At 36.0% G+C, this 20029-nt stretch overlaps 2 protein-coding genes across 4 annotated transcripts; one reads left to right on the forward strand and one right to left on the reverse strand.

Moving 5' to 3' along the window:
- Window positions 1-5361: 5361 nt before the first annotated feature.
- Window positions 5362-9701, forward strand: LOC107803767 (multiple C2 domain and transmembrane region protein 10-like). The gene is made up of 2 exons (XM_075237722.1): window positions 5362-6359; window positions 7044-9701. Exons 1-2 carry the CDS (start codon window positions 5802-5804, stop codon window positions 9522-9524), a joined length of 3039 nt encoding a protein of 1012 aa, XP_075093823.1. The 5' UTR covers window positions 5362-5801; the 3' UTR covers window positions 9525-9701.
- Window positions 9702-12328: 2627 nt separating this feature from the next.
- Window positions 12329-19192, reverse strand: LOC107803772 (uncharacterized). 3 transcript variants are annotated; one of them, XR_001652075.2, is made up of 13 exons: window positions 18988-19192; window positions 18828-18897; window positions 18645-18734; window positions 18461-18538; window positions 17265-17339; window positions 16988-17040; window positions 15928-16078; window positions 15704-15814; window positions 14064-14190; window positions 13809-13964; window positions 13265-13403; window positions 12937-12989; window positions 12329-12663 (listed from the first exon to the last, which is right to left on the reverse strand). XR_001652075.2 is itself a non-coding variant. In XM_016627538.2 (13 exons), the coding sequence occupies exons 1-13, from the start codon at window positions 19107-19109 to the stop codon at window positions 12580-12582; spliced, it is 1251 nt and encodes a 416-aa protein (XP_016483024.1). In that variant the 5' UTR covers window positions 19110-19190; the 3' UTR covers window positions 12329-12579. The 3 variants fall into 3 exon arrangements, 2 of the variants coding, with proteins under 2 accessions (XP_016483024.1, XP_016483026.1); XM_016627538.2 differs by having other exon boundaries at window positions 13867-13964; window positions 18988-19190; XM_016627540.2 differs by having other exon boundaries at window positions 13867-13964; window positions 18828-18908; window positions 18988-19138.
- Between the last annotated feature and the right edge of the window lie 837 nt (window positions 19193-20029).

A 20029-nucleotide genomic window follows, 5' to 3' on the forward strand; every position in this document is an offset into this window, starting at 1 on the left:
AATGACTTTTGTTACCCATTACGGTAGATTTTGATGTGATTTTTGGGTGGTTGGTTGCGATTTGTGATTTAGATGCTCTACCGGTGTGGGAGTTCAAGATGAGTTGTGACTTTGTTAGCGAAAATAGAATAAGTGGGAGGCTCCGGTTGGTATGATATGTATTCTACTTGTGATTCAGAGATGAGGATGGGATCCTCGCGCCTTCATGTGATTTGATATATTTGAACCGAGCTGCGGGCCGCGATGAAGTTATATTAGGATGAAATCCTAGTGATTTGTTCATATACTTGATTTTCCCTTGTGGAATTAATTCGTAGTATATTGTTGATAGGGAGTTGTGCCTGTCGGGCTTGTTTGATAGTTTTATCTTATGTGTTTCTCTTTGCATATTTAGTCATAGTTGCGTTGTGCTTATTGGGTTTTAGCTTACGAGGTGTGTGCCCAGGTGTCGTTAAATTTGACTTGTTGATTCGGGAGAATAGTTATGAGGTCTCCATGTCTCTTACATTGTTGTCAGTGTTGTGAAGGTTTGAAACGAGGTTTTAATGAGATGAGACTAATTGTCGGTGCTGTATTTGATTATGGGCAGTTGTTGTGATCAGTGACGTTGTTATGGGCATATGCATGATGTGTGGTTATACCGTGTGAGTGTAGGCAAGAGTTATTACAACTCGTTGAGGCTGATACCGTGTGTTGATATGGGAATCGGGTCATTTGGTAATGACCGTATGGTGAGAAATTTGGTTCTAAGGTTTATTAGTGTGGGTAGAAGAAATAATCTTCAATCGAGATCGTGATGTCGGGCTTATGTGAATTGGGATGACATGGAATCACTCACGAGAATATGTATGGTAAGTACACTCAGTGATTTGATGACCTCAAAACGGTCCTTGGCACGTTCGAGGACGAACGTTTGTTTAAGATGGGGTGAACGTAACCTCCAAATCCTTGGTGTGGCTGGGTACGATCGAGATCTCCTCAGGCCGGGTACGATGTGATGGAAGAATAAAACTTTACTAAGTCCTCTACGAAGCCGGGTACGACATGAAATAATATGCCACAAAGAGTGGATGAGTAATATTATATTATATTTACTGGATAGTCTTCCTGAGCGGCTTAACCTTTTATAAAGCCTGCATACTTTTAAGTTTTATAGTTTTTACAGTTACGCCCTCGGTCGCTTGTCTTCGATATTCAGGTCGAAATGATACTTTTATATCTCTTATGTGATGTCCTTGAATTACATGTCTTCTTAGTCTTACATACTCGATATCATTTTCGTACTGTCGCCCCTTTCTTTGGGCGTTGTGATCATGTCCACAGGTACAGATAGACCCGATGACGCTCCTCCACAGTAGGGTGTTCGTTTCAGCTGCTGGTTGCACTCCATTGATCTGGAGTAGCTGTTTAGAAGTCGATATGTATTGAAGTGTGTGTTTCAGTCATTTTGGGTACGGTGGGGCCCTGCCTCAAAAAATCACAGTCGTGTTTAGAATGTTGGCATATGGTGTGCCAGCAGATGCCACTGACGAATATGTGAAAATTGAAGAGTCGGCTGCAATTGAAAGCATGAAGAGATTTTGCTGAGCTATCGTAGAGATTTTTGGCAAGAAGTATTTGAGATGTTGCAAGGCTTCTGCACATCTGTGAACAACGTGATTTTTCAGGAATGTTAGGAAGTCTAGACTGTATGCATTGGAGATGGAAAAATTGTCCAATAACATGGGTGGGACATTATGCAGGTCGTAGTAGATCCCCATCAATAATTCTTGTAGTTGTAGCTGATTATGAACATGCATATTTAGGTATGCTCGGCACCAATAATGACATTAATGTTTTAGAGTCATACTTTTATTTTCCGATCTTGCTGCAGGTATTATTCCTCCCGCCCATTATTCTAAACAAGGAAAAGAATATGATATGGGTTATTATTTAGCTAGCGGTATATATCCAAAATGGTCAACCCTTGTGCAAACTATTTGTGACCCACTTTCGCCACAGAAGAAATATTTTACGATGAAACAAGAATTATGCCGAAAATGTTGAACGTGCATGCAAGCTCGTTTTGCAATTATTGCAGGACCATCACGTTGTTTGGAGAAAAGAAGTGCTACATGATTTAATAACTACATGTATTATACTGCACAACATGATAATCGAGGATGCGCGTGATCTTAATGCACCAATTCAAGATGATTGGGAATGTCCACCTCCAACGGTGGAAATGGTAGTAGATGAAAATCACTGATTTGAACAATTTTTAGCTCGACACAAAAGAATTAAGGACAAAGATGTTCATTTTGCACTTCGTAATGTATTAATAGATTATTTATGGGAGCATACTAGAGGTGAAAATTGAATATTTATGTAGTGTTTAATCTAAATTTTACCATAATGTAATATGTATTTAATTATCTCGTATCTCAATGATTTCACTTTATATTATTTAAAATATGGTATAAAATAATTTTATATTTAATGGTTATATAAGAAAGGTATATAAATTATATGTGATAAATATGTAAAAAAGAAAAAAATATAATTTATTTAATAAAAATAAGAAAATAAAATTTAAATAAAAAATAATAATATAATATTATAGTGAGAGAAGAATATAAAATAGAATATTTTTTTAAAAAATAAAAATAAAATAATGGTGGAAATAATTTTACTGTATTTTAATGTTTATTCTAATTTAAAAGAGATAATGGAGACAAGAGTCAGAGATGATCTAACACATGGTTTAATCTTCATATGGAAAAATATCAAACCTACAATACACGAGTAGGAGCATAGATTCAACGGCCGTAGATTCAAAAGCTTGGATTTCTCACCCCAAATTCTAACACCACACCACGCTCCTAAAAGAATGAGCAAAATAACGTTAAAAGAGTTATCTCGTCCCCCGAGTTACAAGTGTTGTTTCCAGTTCCAATGGTCCCACCTGAACAGCTATAATCCGTCAGCACATTGGCAACGTATTTCACGCGCCTCGTAACTGCGAAAATTTCCCAACATTCTGACCAACTTATAATGTTTTTGTTCCCAAAAGATATATAGTGATACCGATTGATTCACATCACAATATATATTGTATTATTGTAAAAGACAGTTCGATACACTAAGCTTTTTTTTTTTACGTGCGGGGTTCGAAGAAGACCAGTTTATAAAATTTTACTTTATATTTTTGTAAGGAATTTTTTATACAGTTTGAATCTGTGACCTCCTGGTCCCATGATAACAACTTTATCATATCCCGATATATATTGTACTTCTCATAAATTATTTTGCAAGAGCTATTAATATTAAGAATATTGTGTAATAAATTAAGTAATATCAATTGTTATTATATGGAGAATAATAGTGGAGTATATGATTGTGGAAGAATTGTCTATTTTAAAGACCTTATATGTGTATTGCTGAGGTCAAAAAAATTATTTCATATAGATACAACTTTTGCATAATATTATAAAGTTATTAATAATGTGGAGTTTAATATATATAAAAAAACCAAGCATTGTATTAGTTTTGCATATGCTACATTAGTTACTTGAATTAGTTATGCAAAATTTTGTGCCATGATTATTTTTTCTTATCCGGTCAACCTTATTATTTAAGAGCAAAATGCTTCTAAAATTATATTATTAAAATAATATTTTAAATTATATGAATTGGGATATAATTTGAATATTATAAAAAGAAATCGGCTTATGGATACTAAAATTTCAAATATTCTCATGGAAGTACTATATTTGGTTAAACAAATGACTTCGATTATCCGGAAGTTGATTAATTTTAATAAAATAGTTTTAAAGAATAGTAATATATTTGAATATTAAAAACTAGGCGCTTAAATTTTTGTATTTTGAATCCTATTATTTTTCTTGAAAAGCATGAAAAGAATATAAAATAGTACTGTATGAGCTAAGGTAGTGAACGAGATGTTTGAGAAAAAGACTAAAAAGGAGTAGTATAAAAAAGACAAAAACAACAAAACGAAACTCCTCTGTAACAAAACACTGAAAAAAACCTCGGACCACGAGATTTCTTTTGCGTTGTAGATAGTAAAGTAATTATCGAATTGTCTGCAGGTTTTGTCACACGCTGCTGACTGCTGACCCCGTCCCTTCTCTTCTTCCACCACGCCACCTTTGGCTTTGCCCCTCCACCCTTGAGCTCCTTATTTTGGTATAACGGATAAGTAAAAATAATTTTGTGATAAAAATTTAATATTATTTTATTTTTATTTAGTTACTAATTTTAGAATAAATTATTTCAGGATTAAAAATAATACCGTAATAATTTATATCTATCAAATAATGAAATAATAATCTCAAATAAGTTATTTTAAAATAAAGCAGTAAAAATAACAATTCAAAAACTAATACAAGACACCAAACAATCCATAAAAAAAAATATCAAGATAAATAATCTCATTATAACTTGTCTTCAAATCAGACGACTCCTTAAAGAGTTTTAAGGGCTGTGTATTGACTTTGTATAGTACTCCTAATTTTTTGCTTAAATTTCATTAATAACATAATTATTATAAATTTTCAGTATATATAATGTATAACCTTATAGGGTCGTTTGGTTGATAAGATAAGAGATACCAATCTTGAAATAAAATACGAAACTATTTATCCACATTTGATTATATATATTAATTAGTCTGGAGAATCATTTTGTGTACTACAATAATAGGATTTAATTATTTTATAAAATATGGGATAACTGATCCAATGGGATATTTCAACCCATAAAATATTTTTCTCTATTCGAGCTAGCACGTCAACCCATAAAATATCCTTCTCTATTCGAGCTAGCGCGTGGAATACAAAGTTAGTCGAACTCAATAGCTTTAATTTAAACTTTATATTTTATTAATAAAAATTTATTATATACATAATGTTATTAACTTAGAATCCAATGACTTAAAAAGATTAAAATTATAAATTCATAAAGCTTTAAATTCTGGCTCCAGCTTTGCCGGTTCCAAACCACCCCAAATATGTCTTTGAAAACCACTTGAGATAAAGAAAATGTGAAAGACGAAAAATGTACCTTTAATTCACTACGATGGCAAAACTTATCTGTTATAATTAATAAAATATACTTACTAATATACATAATTCAAAAGGATTTATACTATGGTTGTTACCATTTACTTTTGTCTTTCAATTCATGTAATTTTCAAATAAGACTAAAACTGATTTTTCAGTTCAACCTTACCGTATAAGATTTTGATACAGGTGAATATATAATTTTCTTCAAATATTTTTCCAACATCTACATTACTAAATTCCACAAAATATGGAAATGGTTCTGGTATATTGAGGACACTAGGACTTTGGTAATTTCATAATTCTGACGTTGTAAAGTCTGATCCTTCTAATTAGGATAGTCATTATCATATTTAACATTTTAGAAGAAAAAGAAGCAAAATTTTAAATAGTTTTGACTGAAAAAGAAGTGTTTTTGATGCTCCACCATAAGGAACCAATAACAAAGAAGGCATCTTTGGCATTTAAGGCAACTAAATCCATGTCTCTTTCTCTGTAATCTAAACACAACTCCCCCCCCCCCCCACAACAACACTTCTCTCTTCTATTCTGTACTTCTGTCTCATATATCTCTCTAACTGGTCAGTTTCACTGTTGTAAAATCTCACTCCTTCTCTGTTTCTCTCTTTGTTCTGTATTTCTTGTTAGTATTTATTAAACAAATAATTAACCCCCTCAAGTCTCATTTCTTCACTAGCCACCCTCTCTGTTTTCATTTCATTTCTTGAAAAATTAGCCATGAATAACGGTAAAGAAAAGTTGGTAGTAGAAGTGGTAGCAGCACATAACTTAATGCCAAAAGATGGTGAAGGTTCATCATCATCATTTGTAGAAGTTGAGTTTGAGAACCAAAGACAAAGAACTCAAGTCAAAATGAGAGATTTAAACCCTGTTTGGAACGAAAAGCTTGTGTTTCATGTTAATGACGTGGCTGACCTTCCTTACCGGACTATTGAAGTTAATGTTTTTAACGAGAAAAGGTCAAACACAAGCAGAAATTTTCTGGGTCGGGTTCGGATTTCGGGCTCCAGCATTGCAAGAGAAGGAGAAGAAATGGCACAACTTTATACTCTTGATAAAAGAAGCCTTTTTTCTCATGTACGTGGTGAGTTGAGTTTGAAGCTTTATTTGTCTACAACAGAAGAAGTGAAACAAGTTATTAGTGGTAATGGTGGTAGTGGGGGTATGGTTTCTTCTGCTACCCAAAATGTTAATTCCTCTTCTAAGAAGAACAAGAAATTGCAGCAACAAACAAATGCTACAAACATGATGGTCCAAATGGGTCAAGAAAATAAGGTAATATTGAATTTGTGTACTTAGTACACTTTTATTTACTTAATTACCCTCTTATGTGTAGGCTTGACTTTCTTTCATGGACTAAACATATGAAATACCTTTTTTTTGGTTGCATTTTCTGTTTATTTGGGGTCAAGAAAATAAGGTAATCTTCAATTTTTTTCTGATCATTTGTCTAAAACTTAAGCTATTAGTAGAAAAATATTTATTTACTTAATTACCCTCTTGTGTGTGGACTTGATTCCCTTATATAGACCAAACATATAAAAATACCTTTTTTTGCATTTTCTGTGCATTGGGTGAGATTTGAACCTAAAACCTCTTGGATATCCTATTACAATATTGGAATTTACATGACAATCTCATCTGAAAGTATAATATAAAAAAAAGAAAATATTTTTATTTATTTAATGATGTTATGTATACACTTTATTTACTTAAGTACCCCTTATATATAGGCTTGATTTTCTTTCATTGGACTAAACATATGAAAATACTTTTTTTTGGTTGCATTTTTTGTTTATTGGGGTGAGATTTCAACCCAGAACCTCTTGCCTGTCCTGGTACAATGCTGATTTTGCATGAAATCTCATCTAAAAGCTTAATATATTAGAAGGAACACATTTTTATTATTTAATGATGTTATTGTATCAACTTTTATTTAATTATGCTATGTCTTAACAGGTAAATTTTCAAAACCAGAACCATTCAAAGCCAGTGGAGCCAGTGCCTGGTGACATTAAGCCTGTTGTTATTACTACTGTCCCTGGCCCCATTATCCCCGCCATGTCCGGTGGCCATGTCACCGGTGGCGGTGGTGGGGTTGGTTTGTACACTTCTGGGCAAGGTGAGTTTTCTCTCAAAGAAACAAGTCCACATCTTGGTGGTGGTTTGAATAAGGACAAGACTAGCTCAACATATGACCTGGTGGAACAAATGCAGTATTTGTATGTTAGAGTTGTAAAGGCTAGGGATTTTTCTGTTTTTGGTGGTGGTGAGCTTGTATCAGAGGTGAAACTTGGAAATTACAGAGGGATTACTAAAAGGGTCACCTCAAATCATGCTGAATGGGACCAAGTTTTTGCCTTTTCCAAAGATTGTGTTCAGTCCTCTGTGGTGGAAGTTTTTGTGAAGGAAAATAACAAAGACGAGTACTTGGGCCGTGTTTGGTTTGATCTCAATGAGGTCCCTAAACGAGCTCCTCCGGATAGTCAGTTGGCTCCACAGTGGTATAGAATGGAAGACAAGAAAGGCGACAAGTCTAAAGGTGGTGAAGTTATGGTTGCCATTTGGTTTGGAACTCAAGCTGATGAAGCCTTTGCTGAGGCTTGGCATTCTAAAGCAGCAAATGTGCATTTTGATGGTTTGTGTTCTATCAAGTCCAAAGTGTATCTGTCACCTAAGCTTTGGTATTTACGAGTTGGGGTCATTGAAGCTCAAGATATTGTTATGGGGGAGAAAGGGTCATCATTGATGAGATACCCTGAGCTTTTCGCCAAAGTTCAAGTTGGGAACCAGGTTTTGAGGACTAGAGTTTCTCCACCTGCTGCTACTAGAAGCCTTTCAAATCCTTTCTGGAATGAGGACTTAATGTTTGTGGTTGCAGAGCCATTTGAAGACTTCTTGCTTGTTTCGATCGAGGATAGAATTGCTCCCAACAGAGAGGAAGTCGTGGGGAGAGTTCTATTGCCTGTTTCAAGCCTAGAAAGGCGACTAAACGAGAAGCCAGTGACTTCAAGGTGGTTCAATCTTGACACTCATTTGGGCAACCCGAATGATCCCAAAGCTGTGGTTAGATTTGCCTCGCGGATTCACCTCCGAGCCTCTCTTGACGGGGGTTACCATGTGCTCGATGAGGCCACAATGTATAGCAGTGATGTTAGGCCAACAGCAAAGCAGCTGTGGAAGCCTCACATTGGAGTTCTTGAGGTTGGGGTTTTGGGAGCCACCAATCTTGTGCCAATGAAAATGAAAGAAGGCAAGGGTGGCTCTACGGACGCGTATTGTGTGGCAAAGTATGGGCAGAAATGGGTCCGAACAAGGACTGTGGTGGACAGCTTATCTCCCAAGTGGAATGAGCAATATACTTGGGAAGTCTTTGACCCTTGCACTGTCATCACTATTGGGGTGTTTGATAATTCTCGTGTAGACAAGAATATGGCTAACACTATGGCGGGAAACCGGGACTCTCGAATTGGAAAGGTTAGGATCAGGCTATCAACTCTTGAATCAGATAAAGTTTATACTCATGCATATCCACTCTTGATGCTGCATCCTTCTGGGGTGAAAAAAATGGGGGAGCTTCATTTGGCTGTAAGGTTTTCTTGTGCTAATATGGTAAATGTGCTTCATATGTACACGATGCCATTGCTTCCGAAGATGCATTATGTTCAACCTTTGTCTGTAATTCAGTTAGACACCTTGAGGCACCAGGCTATGAATGTGGTGGCAGCTAGGCTTAGTCGATCTGAGCCGCCTTTGGGGAGAGAAGTGGTGGAGTACATGCTTGATCATGACTCTCATATGTGGAGCATGAGAAAGAGCAAAGCAAATTTCTTTAGGCTGACAAATGTGGTTTCTTGGTTTGTTATTATGAGCAGGTTGCTTGAGTCCGCGCGCAATTGGCATAAGCCAGTGTACTCAGCATTAGTGCTGATTGCGTTTATCATTCTCGTATTGGTGCCCGAGCTCATTATCCCTTGTATTTTATTCACCTTGGCTGCGGTAGGACTATGGCGTTATAGGTCCCGCCCACGCCACCCTCCCCATATGGATACTCGACTCTCGTATGCAGAGAGCGTTTATCCTGATGAACTAGACGAGGAATTTGATTCGTTCCCGACAAGTAGAAGTGCAGAAATCGTTCGAATGAGATACGATAGACTGAGAAGCGTGGCCGGAAGGATTCAAACTGTGGTTGGAGATATGGCAACTCAAGGGGAGAGATTTCAGGCATTGTTAAGCTGGAGGGATCCAAGAGCAACATTCTTGTTTGTAATATTTTGCTTCTTTGCTGCATTTGGGTTCTATTTGGTGCCAGTCAAATGGGTGGTGGCTCTTTGGGGTTTGTATTATTTGAGACCACCTAAGTTCAGAAACAGGTTGCCATCTAGTGCTGTTTGTTTCTTGAAGAGGCTGCCAACCAGGGCAGATAGCATGTTGTAATATCTTAGTCATTGGTGGGGAGTTAGACATGTATTTTATGAACTGTAGGATCAGAATTTTATCAAGAGTAGGATTTGGGTTTTCTATTTTGGATTTCAGATGTAGACTTGCCCTGACCTTTTGCTGTACTAGTTTGTTTGTTCTATCATTGTAATATATCTGGGGTACTTTCTATTCTCTTTTTGTTGCATTGTAGTACATACACTGATCTATATCTATATCTATATTTATATCTATCTATCTATACTAATTTAAAAGTGGGAAGCTCTAAATTAGAAAGTTGAAAGACTAAGATATTCTTTTAGTAATGTAGTTTTATATCTAATAACATTAATAATTAAATAAAATACTAAATAATATTGGAAAAGATGTCATCTATTTCTAAAGGACGCATCTTCCATTAAAAGATGTGGTAGTTATTTTTTTTCATTCCCTATAAATATTAAATTATTATGCAATTTCCAGCACTTGAAAAATTTAATTCAAACGATCAAAAAGTTTACAGCACTTATAAGTTTGGAACAATCATATCTGTTCCAACTACTATATGATGAACCGATGTTAATTCAAGTATTAAGAAGACAGGCGAATATAGCATTACATGGGGTTGTCACCGATCTTGCTATATGCACTCAGTGTTTGTCGATGGACTTGGAAAATATGCCCACGCTAAAGCTAGGTAGAAAATACTAACACTGAAGATTAAATTGAGACTTATTTTTCAGTCGAAGAGACTCGCGCAAAGCAAGATATATTTCGAATCATCATGAGTTTATTTAACTAGATGAATTACCGTTCGATTGTCAATTGTTTTATCTTTTCATAAACATACTATTAATTTATTCGGCAAGGTAACTATTATTTAATTCAATGAAATTTTTAACAAGTAACCAAGATTATTGTGCTGCTGAAAAGTAGTGTGGTTAAAAATTTGTTTTAACCTCACAATACTATTCCAAATAAGATAATAATCATATGGGAACTCAAGTTTGTTCTTCATAAAACATACTTAAAAATTATGCGCTCTTATCAGTAAATATGTGATATTTTCTATCTATCTATCTATTTATATATATATATATATATATTTTTATTTTTATTTTTATTTTTTTTTCAAACCATTAAAACCCGGAGCCACTACAGCCTTTGCCTTTCGGGTGAGTACTCTGTGCACATTGGGTAATCCCCCCCCCCCCTCCCCCGGGGATGGCCTAGTTGGTTTGGAGGGCAGTCATCCATACAGATGACCTGGGATCGATCCTCCCTCAATACCTTCTAGGTCGAGCCTGTCGCACAAGGCTTGTCAGTGCGGTTTATATCCCCTGTGTGATTTGCAAGCTATTACACAATGGACCTGCACATCCAGCTAGAGGTGAAGGGACATACGGGTAGAGGGCGCCCTAGAGGGGGGATCGATCCCAGATCATCTGTATTATTTTTGATGTATTGATCATAAGATAATAATAATAATTGATCATATATTTTATATATGATCATAAGATAATAATAATATATTTTATATTCATTAGAAATAGATATAATTTTTGTTATTGTTGCTATAACTGGTGAAATTTTAGATTTACCATACCATGATGCCATAATTGTAATATTCCTTGTATATTAAAAATATTGTGCTATCTTCTCAGAGCTACGAAGGCTTGCGACATTTAAGCTAGCATTTTCAAATTCACTAAAAAGGTGTAAACACCATATACTGAAGGGGTGAAATACTAATGTAATCAGTGTGAATATAAATCAATACAATATTCTATTCTTGTTGAGCTGTTTTTCTATATTTGTTTTATGGGTTTATTCTTCTATTAACTTAGTTAAATGTGATCAACATTTATTATTTTCAAGATCACATACTTTTTTCTTTAATTATTTTTTTTACTCACACATATTCTTAAAAGATATATACATGATAATACGCGCAACGCACGTACAGATAGACTAGTGTTAAAATAGTGGTTATGACGTTTGCTGCATTTTTATATTACTAAGCTAAAGATCAATATAGAAAATTACTTGTAGTTGTAGGTAATCTTAGCATGATAGAGTAAAATTGTGTACCAGAAGTTAAACTCCTCTAGGATACCTTAGTTCCTTACTCTAATGCTACTGTGTTTCATCAAATTCTTATGGTTTTGCTCTGATAATGTCTACAGATTCATTAAATGTGTAGACTGGCTTTGCCATAACTATGAAGTAGTGTTCATAAGAAACCAACCAATTCGATTTTTTTTGTTGATAATATGACATGATTGACTGAACACTAAATTTAAAATGTTTAACATATCACTACTAGTACATCATATGGAAATAGTAAAAAAGTATTATTAATTCATTAATCAAAAGTAAATTTGGGTATGAAGTTTAAAAAAATATTAATTCATTAATCGAAAAGAGAAATTAAATAGTTGAAAATAAGGTTGATGGAGAATAGTAGTACTAGTAGTATTTTTTTGTTATTATAATGAAAATGCTATTATAGATGAGATATATTATAACATAATATAAAAATCGATTTTAAAAATAACTTACTTTTATAGTGAATGATTGTTATATAGAGATGTTATAAAAAAGTTCTGACTCTAAGTACTTTTTAGAAATACAGTTTGGATTCCTTTGTCATACCTTCTTTATACTTTTGGTCCTTCAATTCTTCTACCTAGTGCATTGATTTGTAAAACTTACAGATTATGTTAAAGAATAAAGAAAACTTTTATAACTAGTCTCCAATTTATGATCTTTCACCTATGAAATTTCTTTTAGCAATTTATTGGATAAAATGAGGAACTATGACTCACAAGAACAAACAAATCCATCAGACATTTGAAGAAACTCGAGCAGCTAGTAACATCGAATTATACACATAGAAAGGACATTTTAGCCTTTGCCATAAAATTTCAGGGTAGATGCTGTAAGAAAAGAAGCAGAATGTCAGTCCACAGAAACCCTGTTAAAAACACAATAAGAAAAAGCCCAAGTCGATGACCAGTTTTGCTTCCATTTTCTACAACAGTAGAACCATGGCGGCCATCCCTTGGGCTCTCTAGACTAAAAAAGGTGTCAAGCGAGGGTCTGTGTAATGCGGAAGGCCAGCTCTAGCTCCCAAGGCTCTGCATTTAATAGCTGCCTGCAATCCACCCACAAATCAAAGGTTAGTCTTTCCTGACATTTGTTGCCTCAGTTACATCTCCAGACTCTCGGGGTAAGGGAAGGAAAAGAGAAGTCTCCGGCTAACCATGGGGTTCGGAGAAGAGCCGGACCACATTGGGTCTATCATGTGCAACCTTTGCTTGCATTTCTGCAAAAGGTTGTTTCCACGGCTTGAACTGACTTCCTAGGCTAATGGAGGAAAGGAACCAAAAGGGGAAGAAAACTAGTCCAGAGAAACAAGATTTCTAACCACTTGAGCAGCAAATGGCAACATTTTCTCTGGTGGCATGTTGGCACAGATAGCTGCAAGATATAGTATAGGAGTCATGAGATGAGACTTCAATAAGAGAGCAAATGGAAATGGATGCGCGCAAACATAAAGAGACCAAGATGGTGAGATCTTTAACAAGACACTAAAGGAACCCCTAACACATTGAATCTAACTTCAAGAAGAAAGGAGATCAATAGAAGTGAGGGACATCCAACCCCTCATAATATTTCAGACAGCGTGTAGGAAGGCCATGGAATCACAGTAAAAGGGACAACACCGAAATAGATTATGTTGGATAAATACATACAATAAAGAACTGCACCAATGAATGCATCTCCAGCACCAGTTGTATCAACTAGTTCTGTCTGAGGTATACTTTCAGCTGTCCCCACAAGTAACTTGCCGCTGATTGTCCCTATCCCTTTTGCATGTAGCTTTGCCACATTCTGCAGCCATAAAAACACATAATCTGAAGCTAATACACCATAATCATATCTACATGCAAGTGAAATCTTAAATAGCAAAACAGCAGATAAACAAAATTCTAATTAGCAGTTTCATTTGCACAAGAAGCACCTGACTGCATTCAACGTTGACTGAAAAGTCAAAGAGCATACAGTCTTAAGGGTTGAGAAATCCAAACAAGAAATGTAGGAGGGGGGCATCTTTAATACATGTTAAAAAGGCTAGTTTGAAAGGTAAGTAAAAGGAAATAGAAGTGCCGATACTTTCTTTAGCCAAGAAGAAATACAGATAATACCATGGTTTAGAATAAAGACTATCATAACAGAGGTTATCAATGAGCCCAAGAGGCCATAAGTTAACTGTAAAATAAGGTTCCATGTGCCTACTTTTGCATGATTCCTCCATAACTGCTTGTTTTACAGAAAACGATGAACAGGTAAATACCGAGGATATGCATGCTGGCGATGTTGCATTAGTGTCTTTTTTCTGATTCAGCTTTTCGAACAAATCGTCGACATCCCTTTCTTCCGGGTCAAGATTGTCTGCAAAAGCATTGAAGTCTCTGTAGGATGCAGAAAATACAAAAATATTTGCAGTCTTTAGTTGATAAAAAAGAGAAGGAAAAAAAAGTATGCAAATACCCATTTCTGTCCTTTGTAGCATTAAGCAACCATCTTCACCCAATGTCACAATAACAAATTTAACTTTTGGCAATCTTAAGAGCATGGAAAGAAGGGCGCTTGGAATAGAAGAAGCCTCAGTCCATTCCTGCAAGTCAATCAATATACAGTTTCCTTATCAGAGCATCACAAAAAGAACTGATGTGAATGAAAATAGCTCAAAACTTGCTTGTAATTGAGAACGGTTAAGATGCTGTGTGACATACAATTTTCAGCCAGTATGGCCCTTTCTATATCATAAAACCAAATGTGTGAACACTACCCCCAACATAAAGGTTATTGCCGTGAGACACTTGCAGTTGCAGTAGTCTAAATTTTTGTCACCTACATAGAACCAAATTCTCATCTCATTCAGAAGTTGGAAAGACTTTATATTGAAAGAGTTGAGCTACGGCTAACTGCAGTCTCGCCTAAAAACCCTGGTCAAGAGCAGACTACAGAGGACATGCTTGACCAAGTTCCAACCACAAAGGAAGTAGAGGCATCTAATGGAGTGAGGTGTCACAAGCTGAAATCTCTTAGATAGCTCATCACAGCCTTACTGCCATTATTACCATAAAAAAGCAAAGACCTTTTCAGCTTCATTCGTTTTGCATAAATGTGCTCACTAATAATTACTCCCTTCCCCACATGGCATCTCCATATTCATCAAAGTCTTCTCTTCATAAAGAACATGAATAATTCCCTTCCCTTTCAGGGAGCTTTTCTCTACCGTTTTTGCAGTTAATTTTCAAGAATTTCTTCTCTAGCTCCTTCATACTTTCTTTAAGAGTTCCCGTGTACTTTCTTAAACTATGCCTATATGAGCTTCACAAAAGCATGACCATTCTCAAGCTACATAAAGGAGGCTCGCTTCCAGAGTCTTGTGTGATAAGAATCGTGTGGAATGGGCCGCTGAGACTTAAAGGTAAGTTCTACAAGGTAGTAGTTAAACCAACTATGATGTATGGAGCAGAGTGTTAGCCTATCAAGAACTCTCAGGACTAAGATGAAAGTAGCTGAGATGAGGATGTTATGGTGGATGTGTGGGCATACCAGGTTAGGTAAGATTAGGAATGAAGTTATTTGGGATAAGGTGGGAGTGGCCCTTGAGGAGGATAAGATGCGGGAGGCGAGGTTGGGATGATCCGGGCATGTTAAGAGGAGAAGCCCCAATTAGAAGGTGCGAAAGGTTAGTCTTAGTGGGTATCAGGAGGGGTAGAGGTAGGCCTAAGAAGTCTTGGGGAGAGGCGATTAGGAGGGACATGCGCAGCTAGAGCTGACCGAGGACATGGCCCTAGATAGGAGGGTGTAAAGGTCGAAGATTAAGGTAGAAGGCTAGTAGGTAGTCGACTGTTTCTCTTTGTCTTACTCAATTCGCTAGCATTAGTGTTAGTATAATATCCTTTTATTCATAGATTGCTACTATTACTTAGAGTAACGAGGAACTACAGGAAACTATCCCAATCTAAAATTATTCTCTATGAAGATTAGTGATTGTCCAACTCATTCAAAGGCAGGGAACCGGCTAGAAGCAGGACAAGAGATGTTCACAGACTTCCATACATATGCTTGCAGCCAAAAAACTAGACAGATTTAGTTTATAAGAGTGAATATCTTGCCTGAGGAAATTTGGTTGAGCAAACAACATAGCTTGCGAAGCTCAAAAGGTGATCTAATCCTTCTCTTTTCCTCTCAGCATCAATTAAAATGGGTATACCCCTTCTATTTGCCTGCACTGGAAATCCAAAAGCATGCAGTTCATTTCCATTTTAAATGTATTGGATTCAGGAATAGTGTTGAGAACTCAGAAAGCTTGATGGAGAGAGAAGTGAGAGGAAAATACCTCCTCTGCTACAACAGCAGCAGTTTCATGCAATCTCCCGTCGAAATAGACAAGCTTAGCACCATCCAATGATGAGAACAAATTTGATTGGGAAAGATCAGTAGGTATCATGGGTGGATATCCAGGGGTGTGAATGCAAGTGCGAGTCTTCCTGAAACATCAAACACAAGTAGTTCTTCAATAGAAAGGCAACCTGTTTTCCTACAATTAGTGCTAGAACCTCCCCAGTAAAATTCAATCAGCATGCAAGCTGCCAAGAAAAATGATCAACTATGCGATACAAACTAGTTGGGATTAAGATTCATTGATGCTGTGTCTGTGATTTGCCTGAAGTTCTCGGTTCGGGTAGAGACTTGTATGGCGGTATAGGAGGGAAATGTGAGATATAGAGAGCATCTAATATTAGAAAACCCCTAATTTGCCGTTAAAAACAAATTGTTAACCAATAATGAAGTTAAATCTGTCAAAATAGAGCAGAAGCAGAATGGAAAATTCATAACCAAGCCCAATAAGCGTGATTGAGGAACAGTTCATTGATTGGTTGATATACAAGCTGCAAAGATGCTGCAGTAAGCAGTATCCAAGACACGCCAGTCTCCATCTTTAAACATGTTAAACTTTTGATGTAATTTCAACCCAGTATCTCAATAGAGAAGATTTACTGACCAGAAACTGACTAAGGGAACTAAACATCAGAGTCAACGCAGTTAGAACAAGTTAGAGCACAGCATATTTTCATTATTTATCTATTGAATTTTGGTTTAGATGGGCATGTTAGGGCGCTGTTTGACTTCTGATAAGTACTCAGAGACTTGAAATTTAGTTTGATTCTTCAATGGCACAGCGCTAAAATTTGCAGCTGCCACCCAGCAAAAAGTATATCATAGAATTTTTTTGACATAGAAATTAAAAGAAAACATTAGACAGGACTCAAGTCACAACTAACATTTGGACATAAACTTCAGCGCTGCAAATTCATGTCAGGAAAATTACTTCGCAATCGTAACTAATCACTATCAACAGTCTGTAAATGGCTGAAAACAGAACAAAAGGCACTCACGTTTGGTTGTCAACAATGATGTAGGTAAATGGTGAATTGCCCCCATCAGACACCTGGAATTAAAAAACATATGGTATAAGTAATTAAATACTTCTCTTAGAGGTGAGTATATGGCAATAAGCCTGACGACAGAAAAAGGAAGAATCACAATTTCACTGTTGAAAAAGGTACAGGAAAACCACCATTTCCATTATATAAACAAACTACAAAAACACAGAAAGATCTTCTAGTTATCATTTTTCTAGCACTAGAAGCACTGAAGGTCTGGATGGCTCACCACGATAAAAGACGAATCTACACCATCAGCTTCTAGTTCCTCCAGTATCCCCTTTCCTTGAGAGTCATTAGAAACCTAAGAAAACAACTAGGAATTAGGAGATAAAGGTGAAGATTTTTAGGACATTAATTCAAAAGGTTATAGAAGTTACAAATTGAAAAGGAAATTAATAAAGCCAGAGGAAAGATTGATGGATGCTACTGCTTGAAGACTGTTTCTAGCAATCCAACATGATGAAAGGCATTACCATTGGGTTGGTAGGTTGAGAGACTAGTTATGCAAGGACTACAATAAATGGATTGTTATTACCAAAGCCTATCATGAAAATGCTAATACACGTACATCCTGTATAAAATAAGACAGCAATTTCCTCATAAGTTATATAGGTCTTACAGGCCCCAGGGCTTTGGTTCAGCGGTAAAGATGGAACATGGAATTTTTGAAGGAAAAAGAGAAACACTCATAGCCTTAAACAGAGATGTATTTTTTTTGTTAGCTTTTTGGTGCAATCTGGTTATTGTACATAATGTAGATGCTATGCTAGACATAATAGGGATTGCATAACCTGTAATTATGCCTAACGATCTGGCTTAGTGCAAGTATTATAAAATCTTTTATTACCTACCAAAAAAAACATAACATGGAATGAGTGGATAGGGCGAACGACATGATTTCGAACCCTGCCACCGACACGACGCTGGTATTTAAGTGGGAGCAAGTTAGAGGGCTTGCATTAGGATAGGTTGTCTATATCACACCCATTGGGGTGTGGCCCTTCCCCGGACCCTGCGTGAACGCGGATGCCTTGTGTATCGGCCTACCGGGCTGCCCCAAGTTAGAGGGCTAGGTCCATTCTCCCCAGAATTCCGAACCAAGGGATTTCTTGGTTACAGGAGTTATATAAGGTATTATATTATCAAAAAAAAAGAGTTATGCAGGTATTAACTATAGGTAGTTTTCCAATAGAAATAAAAAATTGTATTGGTGGAGTTATCTTAATAATGTATAGTTTTAAGCAGGAAATCATGTCGCATTAATAATGCAGAGTTCTATGATGGGATTCTTTTTTCTTTTCTTTTTTCTTTTGTAGTACATTTAGTCAAACTACGCCATATAAATACATTTTTTTCTTCTTATACAGATAATCAACCGAGTAGAGGATGCATAAAGAGTTGAATTTCATAGTAGAGAGAGACCTTTGAAATAACTCTAGGAGTTAGGCCAAGGCGAGCTGCACAAGTCAAAGCATTCCCAGTATTACCACCTCCCTGAACCTGTAATTACCAGAATAATCATTTCTCATTATGCAAAGAATTAAAAAAAAAAAACTGAGCTCAAACTTGAGCAGTAACAGTCTTTGTATAAATGTTTAAAAAGAACCTGAAAGCTAGTGCTTCGAATCTTATCATCTGGATTAGGATAAGAAGCAACAGCAGCCAAGAAGTCCACTCCCACCGACCCACAACCTAACTGTGCTCAATTTACATAACAAAATTCATCTGTTAGTATACTCACTCTAATAATAACTACAAGTCCATAAGAAGCAGAGGAAAAGGGACCCACTATGATGCGATTTTCGGGGAGCACTATCGAAGCTTGAGTCGCCGGAATTGACATTTTCACTCTGAAATTTCTGCACTACAACTGTCAGCTTATTCTGGTGAAACAGTGTATTTTTAAATAATCTTTAGGAAAAATATATTTTTAAATTAAGTCAGTATACCTAGTTGTAGTTAGCGAAGGGAAGGGAGACGGCAAAAGGGTCCTAGAATTTAGCACTGCGCCACTGCCAGTTGGAAGCAGCTGTCCTAAAGTCGCCATTTTTGAGGACCTGATATTAAGCATTAAACTGCGGAAGCGCGTGGCGTTGATCAACCGCGCGTGTCTCTAATGACGGCCAATAACATATCCACTGATGTAGATGAGAAGCGAGAGCATGGGCCTTATTTTTAGGCCTATTTTCTTGGTTTTGGACTTTAGTCATCTATTGGATTGGACCCGGGAGCATTTGCATTTCTGAGAAATAATTTATCTTCTGTAAAAACATGTTTTTATGTTTGACTGGAAAGTCAAAAATATTTTATGAAAAAAGTTGTTGAAGATTAGAAAATATGATAATTTTTTGTCAAAAATTTTAATATTAAAGATGGATAATAATATTGGTTGAAGTAATATTGGAAAAGGTTTAAGAAAATAACTTCCAGAAATGTTATTTTCCCACCTCCGTTGAGAAATATTTTGTAGCAACCAAACATCAGAATGATTTATTTATTCTTTGAAAAACACTATCCGAAACATATTTTTTCATACCGAATAAATCATAATTAACAACTGCTTGGTTAAGCATTCTTTACTCCTCAACGTCTTTCTTTAGTCAGAACTTCTCAAAGTCTATGTGAATCAAAACCTTCCATTAATCTCTGTTTTCGTGACATCAAAATGTTGTTCAAACAAAACAAAATATTCAGGGCCATATTCTCTTCACATGGAGTTCCACTTCTGAATCTGTCACTAAATTATTTGAAGAGAATTAACAACTGTGTAAGTTAACTAACATCTTTTGTGACAAGTAAACTAACAGTTTGGTTCACCTAAGAATGGCACCCATTGCCTTAAAGGAACACCAAAAATTTAAAACCATGTTATGCTCATCCGCCGAAAACTTTATTGAAAACAGAAGAGGAGACAAAGAAAGACTAAACAAGAACTTACCCAGTTAGTGAGCAAGTACTCCTCAGCATGTAGGTCGGGTACGTCTCAATTCC

The sequence above is a fragment of the Nicotiana tabacum genome, chromosome 19, assembly GCF_000715075.1.
Source record: "Nicotiana tabacum cultivar K326 chromosome 19, ASM71507v2, whole genome shotgun sequence".
Lineage (NCBI taxonomy): Eukaryota > Viridiplantae > Streptophyta > Magnoliopsida > Solanales > Solanaceae > Nicotiana > Nicotiana tabacum.